The sequence below is a fragment of the Pseudogymnoascus destructans genome (genome assembly GCF_001641265.1).
Source record: "Pseudogymnoascus destructans isolate 20631-21 unplaced genomic scaffold scaffold_14, whole genome shotgun sequence".
NCBI lineage: Eukaryota > Fungi > Ascomycota > Leotiomycetes > Thelebolales > Thelebolaceae > Pseudogymnoascus > Pseudogymnoascus destructans.
Window position 1 is genome coordinate 961,502 of NW_020167533.1, and position 10,260 is coordinate 971,761.

At 46.2% G+C, this 10,260-nt stretch overlaps 3 protein-coding genes across 3 annotated transcripts; 1 reads left to right on the plus strand and 2 right to left on the minus strand.

Moving 5' to 3' along the window:
* The first annotated feature begins 155 nt into the window (after nucleotides 1-155).
* Nucleotides 156-2,434, plus strand: VC83_05725 (uncharacterized protein). Its single transcript, XM_024469339.1, has 2 exons — nucleotides 156-447; nucleotides 512-2,434. Exons 1-2 carry the CDS (start codon nucleotides 394-396, stop codon nucleotides 1,535-1,537), a joined length of 1,080 nt encoding a protein of 359 aa, XP_024323041.1. The 5' UTR covers nucleotides 156-393; the 3' UTR covers nucleotides 1,538-2,434.
* Nucleotides 2,435-3,000: 566 nt separating this feature from the next.
* On the minus strand, nucleotides 3,001-3,408 carry VC83_05726 (uncharacterized protein; the record flags this gene model as incomplete). Its single annotated transcript, XM_024469340.1, has 1 exon — nucleotides 3,001-3,408. The coding sequence occupies one exon, from the start codon at nucleotides 3,406-3,408 to the stop codon at nucleotides 3,001-3,003; it is 408 nt and encodes a 135-aa protein (XP_024323040.1).
* A 1,924-nt stretch (nucleotides 3,409-5,332) lies between these two features.
* On the minus strand, nucleotides 5,333-6,453 carry CENH3 (centromeric histone H3). The gene is made up of 2 exons (XM_024469341.1): nucleotides 5,943-6,453; nucleotides 5,333-5,889 (listed from the first exon to the last, which is right to left on the minus strand). Exons 1-2 carry the CDS (start codon nucleotides 6,316-6,318, stop codon nucleotides 5,774-5,776), a joined length of 492 nt encoding a protein of 163 aa, XP_024323039.1. The 5' UTR covers nucleotides 6,319-6,453; the 3' UTR covers nucleotides 5,333-5,773.
* Between the last annotated feature and the right edge of the window lie 3,807 nt (nucleotides 6,454-10,260).

The following is a 10,260-nucleotide window of genomic DNA, read 5'->3' on the forward strand; positions in this document are numbered from 1 at the left end:
TTACCGAGACTAAGCTGGTGAGAATCTGATCTAGCCTAAACTGGGTAGTTCTCCGAGCACTAATCTAATCAGATCCACTAGTGGTGGGGCGACTAGAAAATCTAATCAGATCCTATGAGTCTTTCAGCTACCCCTATTTCAGGTCGGGTCGGTTGCGTTCCTGTATCGTATCAGAGACTTCATCGGCTTGGATTGCTCCTAGACCTAACAATGCCTGTTGCGGATGCACAAAGCCGATCTCGGAACTAAGTTCGATTGGTAACAGTATTCACCAAGGTAGTGGGGGATGGCACATAAGCCAATACTGGGCATGACGTTCCCACAGGTTACGGTCAGGACTTCTCTCGACTTCAGTGACCCCCCAAATCTGCATATAGAAATCTTCAATCCAATATGTGTTCCAAATTCTGGCCCAAAGGAGGCCTTCCAGGCATTTTGCACCATTACGTACGGTTTGCACATCACCTCGACTATCCATAACTGTAGAGGTAACTAACAAGATGCAAAATAGACGGAGACGCTTGTTACCTTCGAATATACAGCAAGCGTCACTCATAAGCCTCACAGCATTGTCTTCCTTGGAGGCCTGGGAGATGGCCTCGCAACTACATCGTACATGTCCGATATCGTACGCGCGTTACAACCAACGGACTGGTCGCTCTTCACTTTAAATCTCACATCCTCCTACCAAGCATGGGGTCTCGGACATCTCGACAGAGACACTAATGAGGTCGCCCAATGCGTAAAATATATCAAAGACTACAAGACGGACAAATTTGGCGATGGAAAAATCGTCCTCATGGGCCATTCCTCCGGAAGCCAATTTGTTATGCATTACCTGTATCGTCCAAATCCCCACACAGGCATCGCACCCTTTGATCCCTCGTGTGAGCATGTCAAACGTCTGGAAATCGACGGAGCGATCATGCAAGCACCAGTGTCGGACAGGGAAGCAATCCTCTTGTGCAGGGAAATGGGGATCGGAGGCAAGACGCCGAGCGAGGTCGAAGCAGCATACCAGACGCTAGAAGCAATGGCCAAGGAAGCTGACCGCGAAGCATCCTGCGATACGCTGTTACCTTTATCTCTGACCAGTCAGATTGGCTACCTACCCAATGTTCCAATAAGCAGCCGAAGATTCTTGAGTCTCAACAGCCCGCAAAGCCCGCTGGCACCGGAGGAGGATGACCTTTTCAGTTCAGATATCGGCGATGAGCAGTTAGCGAAGACCTTTGGAATGATCAAAGAGCGCGGGCTGTTAAATCACAAGCTGATGGTCTTATACTCGGGAGCAGACCAAGCGGTTCCGGCTTACGTTGATAAACAGGGCTTATTGGTGAGGTGGATGAATGCCGTTAACCATAATGGACGAGACCAAATATGGGATAGAGACCATAGCGCAGTGATACCGGGTGCTTCTCATGCGCTGAGTAACGATGACCAAGCTGAGCCGCGGAAAGATCTTGTTAGAAGAGTATTGGGATATTTGTTGACGGCTGAGAAAGTACCAACAAAGCCTACGAAATCCAATGATTAATAGAATTTGTTTGTACTCTATTTAAATCTGCAATTTATATAATTGCTGGATAACACCTCGACGTTTCATGATTCCTATGTCTTCTAGGTCGTTATATTGTGACTAGATGCCCTCCCTCTCTTGAACCAAGCGAAATTTATGAGACGATAAGTTCGAATACCGCATTCTCTTCCAAGGAAAGGATGAAATCACTGGTATATACAACCGCGCTTTTTCCTTGATGGTTGATATGCTCGGTTATACCAATCTGGGGATCTTGAGAGGCTTGGTCAAAAGGGTGCAACTAGTAGCACCTTCCTCAATTATCACAGCCCCATTTCCTATGCGTGGCCGCACAAGCGATACAAATCTCTCAACAACTTCCATTGGCCGAGAAACTTTGATTTCGTCGGTAAGACTCAAGCGCCCTGTCTTATTATCAAACGAGAGGCGCCGCACCAGCGATGTCAACCCGCTCACGGCGTAAGCAGGGGCAATATCCATCAACATTGATCCGTTCTGATCAAAAGCGACTTTTCGAGCGCAATATTCTTTGCCGTCGCGCTGGCTGGACCCATCGACAATGGGGATGTTGTGACTTTTGGAAGGTGTTCAAAAGGTATCGTAGCGATCGGGGCCAAAGTATGACTTCGTGTACTCACCTTTACCAATGTCACATAGGAGCATTACGCCATGTCTTCAAAATAGAAAGCTTCCAACATCATTGTGGTTATGTTCCTCATCGTTATGGCCTGCTTTTGCCGCAGACCCAGTGCCATCGTAGCCGCTGCACAACAGCCACTGAGCCTTTGGGTATACCACGCAGGGCTGAGGCTGTGCCTGTCTGACACAAGCGTATTTGTAGTCCATAGAAGATCACCTAGAGCAGGAGCAAATTGTAACAATGCGAGTGCATTACATCCATGGCGCTCTCTAACGGCGGGGCCATCACTTCTTCGAAATGCTCTGCCAAAAAACATGTCACTCCTGGTAGATATTTGTCGTTTGCTTCAACGTCTGAGAAAGTGAGCGTTGCAGCACCTGGGAAGAAGCAATTTTGCTGAAATAAAGCGATAGGAGCAAATCTTTTATCAGAGAGCAGGTCGCGCTTCCCAGCTGTTCGCCTGCCGAGGAGCTCCGCAAACACGACAAAAAAACTTATTCCATAGGTCCAGTAATTGAGGCCCTCAGTGCAGGCACCATCTTCACTGAATCCGGCAATATATCGCCGATGCTACCAGCGCAAACTGCACACCAGTTACTGTCCAATACTTCCCAATGCTGGATAGTCCCTTTCTCCATGTAGCTATCGATGACGCGACGCATGACTTCTGATCGGGCCCGCTCGAAAAGGATTGAGTTTATCACCGAGTAGAGTAGAGATTTCCGCAAGTGCTAAGCCAGTCTCGCAGGCAAAAAGGTCGGATTCAATGCGGCAACGCGGCGTTTGCTGGTATTGGAGTAACCAACGTTGGTTTCGATAGTTAAGTGGACCCGTGCATATGTGAAGGCAAACTCCACGTGTAGTCGTCACAATAGGGCCCAAATACACTCCTCGAGCGTTGTAATATCTTCCGGATCGTTCCATAACCACGCACTAAGAGAAAGACAAGCAAGACCTTGCGCCGAGAGAAGTATGGAGCTTCATATCCAAGGCGATCGCCCACGGTGTCGAACAGCTTGAACAGCCGGAATGGAAGCACATGGATGTCTTTGCCTTGAAGCTCTTTCGCAGCACTCTGGAGCTTGTCAGGAGAAGTTTGTAGGAGCTGATTGTTCAGCACCTGGTCAATGATCTCCTGTTTCCCCGCCCATCGAAGCAGGTCATATAACGCACCTGCATCAGTTCCAGACGCCAAATCTTTGCACAGTTTACCGATATCGACGTTCATTGTGCTCTTTCCGCTGACGTGCTGGTCCTGTCGCTACTACCCCTCTTGTTGGAAATATACTGTGCGAAAACAGCGCTATTGCTGGCAGAAGTAGTTGTATTGGGCATTTGCCCTATCTATGGGCCGAATAAATTATAGAAAAGACTAGTTTAACGGTCTCAATTTTCTGGTCAGCGATTTTGAGATGTATGTAAGAACAGTTGGTTTTGGACTGGGGTGTTCCGTACACAGCGCAAGGCCGCCACGCCAAACACACTCCAGTATTAGACCCCTACACAACACAGTCATTGGCAGTACACTAGCGTCACTGAAGCTCGTGTGTTTACTCGGGGGCTTAGACCTCATTGCTTTTGTTTTCGGCTGATGTTAAGTCTAGTTCGTGGAGGTCTTGAGAGGCTCAATATTGATTTAGAGGGTATCATACAGGGATATATATACAGGTATGCAAGACCATCGTGGTTGAACTCTATGGATGCATAGAGAGTGGTTTATTTATATACCTCTAGGACTTGGGGAAACTATGGACCAACGAACTGATAGCCTGGAAATCTACGGCTGTAACTGTAAGTCGTGTCTTCATCTTGAGTATGGTGGAAAGACCCTGGCGCCATAAATTCGTAAACGCGCTCGACTTCTTCCAATGTCATGTCTTCTTCTTCTTCCGTTATGTCTTCTTCTTGCAACGTCACGCCGTCGACTCTTCGACTCCACCTGGCCTGTTCCTTAATAAAATCCGGGAGCTCGTGCAGGACGGGAAAGTCAGCCTTGTATACCACTTTCAAGTTACCACTAGCCCCTTCCTCGCAATGCCAACGCTGGCGAATTCGTCGCTCGATGGTGAATAGTGACGACGAACTTTCTTGGAAGCAGTGAGTATCCGGTTTCGCATAACGTGGATGTAACTTCGGAAGATTAAGCGCGACATCCATGTGCGGCATCGTTTCCTCTTCAGAGCGACCCTGCCTGCGTGCTAATAGAGCAGCGATCACTGGACGCAGAGCTACGCATTCGTTGACGAATGACCACGAAGGTATATCGTCGTGGTCTAACCAAACGTGGAGGCTGCGAAGTTGCGGCAGTTGACAATGGCCGGCCAGAGACGCTCCTACGCAGCACATCCTACTGATACTGCTCTCGTGCGATTACCGGCTACCGAAACCAAGTCTTCATCTTCACCTTTCTGTAGTGTTTCGTAGAAGGCTAGTGGGAGTCGGAAGGCGATGTTAAGCTTACGAATACTGGAAATTATGCAGTCGCGGAAGACCCAGGCGCAATTTAACCCACCAATTAGCCCATTTGGCTTCAATAGCCACATTTCCAAGGTGTCTATATCGTGACGTTGATGCTGTTCTCTTAACAACAAAGTCGCAGACATCGAGAACCCTATCAGTGGGAAACGACCAAGTAAGGAGCGAGCTTAGGGGAGGAATAAAAGAAATTGTTTTTTACATTTTCTTACACACAAAAAAAAAGGTCGTACATATGATAACGGCGATGCTTGTGCAAGTCCGTTCTCTCTGTGTACGCAGCCTGCATTCCCAATGCACCCCCCATGTAGATCGCAGACGGCGGGCCCACCCAGGATCTTCCTGCCTCCAGTCGGCTATAATTCTACGCTCGCGGCCGTCGTGATGGTCATCTCCTAAGTTCGGCTGAAGGCATTCTGACAGGTGAATTCTGCCCTGCGACAAAAAAGCGTGAGTCTGGCTGTGGAAGATTTGAGCGTATATTGCTTGACGAATCTCGACATGCATAGGCAGCAGCTTGCTCTCATGCTGCGAGTGCACGTGTTCGTCAGTCATATTAGTTGAGGGGAAGATACAAAGTAGATGTTGTTGCTTTGCGGGGTGGGATATTTGGAAAACAGTTACAATTCTTCGCACATTTGGAGTTGGTGCCACGCATTTCCCCGCACAATATGAACCCCTGTGTGTTAATTGTGGACCCTGGAGCTTATTCTCCGCACTTCCCTCAGCATCAGGCGACAACTGTCACCGTCGGCTGAAAGAGCTCGGGCATCGGGCGAGCTCTACCGGGATATTTAGAAGGGCATCCTCACACATCTCAGACACCTTCACAGTCACGCAAATTCAACGTCGGAGAAATGCATAGCAATACGGGCCAGTGACTGAGATGGAGTCAGAGCCTCCTGTAGTATGTTTGTATTCTAGTGTGCGTCATGGGGGACCGTCGGTTCGAAATATTTCCAGACCAAACCGTTCCTGGCAGACCGACCACGATCACGTGTATGAGGCACGTGATAGGTAGCTTGAAAATATCTACAATTTCACCATATACTACAGAACTCCTTGACCAGTGTCGTCTCGGCTGCTTCCTGTAGCGCAGAGACTGCAGATGATTGGAGTCAAAAATCCACCTTGAGGTCAACCATGATTTCACGGATAAGTTGGATGAAAGGCGCACGTGGGATGAGGGGCTCCGTCGATTTTTGGTATCTCTTGATCTGACGAAGTGCAACGACTGTTCTAGGTTAGTAGGAAGGTCTATAGTAATCATTATAGTAATCAGCTTACCTCCAGGCTTCCAGCGACACTTTGGCTTGAGTGGTGCATTGGCCGCAGTGTTTGTGGGTGCTTTCTGTGGGGCTTTTTGAGCGGAAGGCATCTTGGGTGCTTCTTTTGGACCAAACTTTTGACTAGGAAAGAATGAAGGGATTGGGCCTTTCTTCTTCTTCCTCTTCTCTGGTTGTGTGTTGGGGGGCTTGGAGCTGAAGTCTCTGGCTTTGGCGAATTGGTGTCTCCGGTTGAGCAAAGGTTGGTGTTCTTGTAGATTGTGACCACGGCAAATTGGGGAAGGATCGGGGGTGTGCAGACATTGTGGAGAACTTGAACTTGAACTTGAACCGGTAGAGTCTGTGCCTAGGTTGAACTCTGAGCTGTTATCCTCCATTCTACTGTTTCTTGGTTACTATAGTGATTACTATAGAGTAAGAGAAGGGAGCTTACCAAATAGCCAGCAGCAAATCACATGGTTGGGTTAGAGAGGTATGAGGAGAAGTAAAAGTAGGAATTGAGGTAAAGTGAGGTTATTGTTATTTGGTAGGTGTTGCCACCCAAATAAAGTTCAGTTAGCGAAATATCGTGAGCTTCACCCATTATATGGTAATAGGCATGTTAAGTGATTTCTGAAGTTCTGAAGTTCTGAAGTTCTGAAGTTCTGAAGTTCTGCCACCACCTCAGAACTTCTTTCTTCTACCACCACCGTCGCCTTTTTCCGTTTACCTTCCACTACTACCAAGGTAAGTCTTTCCTCCCACTTACGGTTACTTTATAGTAACCATTATAATAATCACCATGGTTGGAAAGCGCAAAGATCCGACTGAGAAGTCGACCAACCAGAACACCAAGCGAGTGCAAAACTGATGCAACAACATGACAGATCAAGAACTCAAGGTCAACAATACCAAGAGGGCTGATATAGCAGCTACTGCATACGCTGTCAAGAAACTCTGGGACATGCAAGCTTTCAAAGACCTTGGCCCAGTGGAACAAGAAGAGATGATTCAATCCAAGAAGGACGAAGTGCGACTCAGACGGTAAGCTCCCTTCTCCTACTTTATAGTAATCATTATAGTAACTAGGAAACAGCATTCAGGATGGTAACCATGCTTCTATCGTTCAACAACACCTTGGGATTGGAGAAGGTGGAGGAGCGTACGCGGTTTGGGTTGACAACAACCAGGCTTGGGAACTGAAGATGAGGCCGATGAAGTTGCCCAGGAAGCTATGTGGAGAGCCGACGAATTGGCCAATGGTATTGGGATCAATGAGATTGAGAAGGTCCAGCTGGAAGTGGAGACCCAAACTGAAGCCTCAACCAAGGTATGATCAGCTACACTATTAGGGGACTACTACTAATATAGACACAGAGAGTGGAGGAGCTTGCCTTCACCATTTGGCACCATAAATGGTTGACGGCATACAAGTCAACTCTGAAGCTTATGAACAAAGTGAATATGGACCCCGACTTCCTCAAGAACCTTCCTCCAGAAATTGATAAGGAGACTGGGTAAGAGTCACTATAGTAATCATTATAGTAATCAGCTACAACGCACATACAGAATATACTATGAGAAGACTCCCCCTCACCTCTACTTCACAAAGTTTGAATTGGCCGTCTGGAGAAACTTTGCATTGTGGAACTTTGAGGATGGCCAGGTCTCTCTCCCCGGCCCTGCTAAGTGGTATCCTGATGGATATGACACTACCCAGTATGGATTTCAATTGGATTCAGACGCTACTGGTGCATTCAAGGCTTGAGAAATGTTGAGGGAGGAAGCTGAACCAGTGGACTTCAAATGGATTCTCCCATCTGAGGATAGATTGTTCCTGTTGCCACCAACGAAGGAGTCTGAGGAGTTTCTTGCCCGGTTCTATGGTATGTAGATCAGGTATTACTGTCAGAACAGTCTAGTTAGCTCAATACACTACTCTACACTATACTCCTTTAGTTTACCATAAATATTACTATAATTGGCTCTTATTCTCAAAGGCCCATATTACTGAAACCTACTATAAAAATATACTCCACAAGCAATCTAAAATATTCTAAAGAGGAAAATTCAAACGAACAGAGAGGTATGAACAGAATAGATATATACCTTGAGAATTATTCAAGCAGTTGTTCTATTTTCTTTAAAATAATATAATCTTGATATTTTTAAATTTAATGTCTTATAGCCAATCTTTAAGTTCACCAATACATGCACATACCTATAGTGATGTATTTTCTCTCGATGATCCTCAATATAGTAATAATTATAGTAATCACTACTAACTTTTATTAGCACCCTCCCATCAACCACCATTAAAATGGTGGAAAGAAAACGAACTACTATTCCCAGGACTTGGTGCTATGGCCTGGGATATACTTTGTATTCCTGCTTCAGAATCTCTTGTTGAGCGATTCTTTAGCACTGCCCATGCTGTCTACAATTATAAGCGCAACCAAATGACCCCTGATACAATATGGGAATTATGCTTGTCTTCTACCGCCAGAAAATTGAACGGGAACAGCTATTCAAACACTACTCTGTTGCAGATATCATTGATTTGACTTATATGAATGATGAGGAAATATTGTTTGAGTATAATGCTCTAATTGATAATATCCAACAGAAGATGACTGTAATGGTGGGTGCACCAGATGTGAGAATCTAGCCACCCAAGGAAGGGATGAATTTACTAAGACAACACACTGTCTTAGGAAAAAGAGCCAAAGGGTCGTAGCTTAGACTATTCCACAACGCAGCAATCAGGTGTGTGATGTAGTGAAGTGGTTCAGACAAGTTGCAACAAATGTTGAGTCTGGGAACTCAGGGGTAAGTCAGAGGTTAACACCTCACTGACTTTTCAGAAACAAGGAGTAACAAGATGAATGCTTGGAAGCTTGGAAAAGACGTGGAAGTATGTGATAGTCGATTTACTGTATCGTCTGCTTGCCCTTTCTTAAGGAAAGGGCAATCCTATTTATGCTAAAGGAGTGTAGTTCTCTCATTTTCCAAGACTTTCCATGATTACCAGGCTTGGTAACTGTAGTCGACGTAAGAGAATCCCATAGAACCATCTCTTAGGTTCGTAGCCTATAGGAAGTAAAAGGAGGTCCAAGGTCAGAGTACCCCTATAGACAAATTATGTCATAGACAAATTATGTCATAACTTAACCAATCTTGTGGGTAACTAAAGAGCGATGACATGTAATGAATCATAGAGGTTCGTAGGAGCTTTTAGAGCTATCGTTCATGCTCCTAGGCCTCTAGTTGGTAGAGATATGTCATGTGGTAGTATGAGTGATGTCATGTAATGAATCATAGAGGGTTGTAGAGATATGCTATGTGGTAATATCAGCCCAGTAACTAAGGAGCGATGACGTGTAATGAATCATAGATGGTTGTAGCAATCGTTGAGTAGTATTGCTCTTGTTGTTGGTGTGATAAGCCAAAATATGTATAGTGACTTGTAGGTTTGAGGAGGAGATTTCCAAGTTTGCTCTTGAGTTTGATAGCAAACTGAGTGCAACGAATGTCAGTATGACACTCATGAAGGACCCGAACAACCCCCTACCTGGTCAGGATCTGCCTGAGCCTAGCAGCGAAGTGATAGATGGCGTAGAGGATTGGGAAGTGGAAAAGATCCTCGCCGTAAGGCTCCACTGGAAACAACTACAATACCGGGTTAGTTGGGTCAGATACGATCCGGACCCGGAGTGGTACCCAGCGTCAAACTTCACGAACTCTCCCCATAAACTCAGAGAGTTTCATACGGAATACCCAGATTTACCAGGACCACCTCAAGAACTACTCGGAGGGGTTACGAAAGGGGAGACGGGAAAGGAACAAACGGGAAAAGAACAAAACTATGATCACAGAGGAAAAGACAAAGCGGAAGAAACAGAGTCATTACTGTCTGCGACTCTAAGCTAAAATACCCTCCCAGCCAGGGCGCACTCACCACCGTAACCCTTGCGGGAGCCACCCTTCCCAAATGTCTCACCGGCGTCACAACAAGCAGCTACCACCATGAGAGACGAAGGGTCGAAGTGACCCCATGCGAAGGGCCAGGCCCGAGTCCCCTCTGACACAGGGTCTTGTCATACTGACATTCGTTGCACTCAGTTTGCTATCAAACTCAAGAGCAAACTTAGAAATCTCCTCCTCAAACCTACAAGTCACCATACATATCTTGGCTTATCACACCAACAACAGAAGCAATACTACTCAACGATTGCTGCAAACTCTTCTACTACATCTGTTTATGCTACATACATCACGGCATATCATTTGGACACTCATTGAACAAGTTATTAAGAAAATCTCCTCCTTAAGGGGGTGGG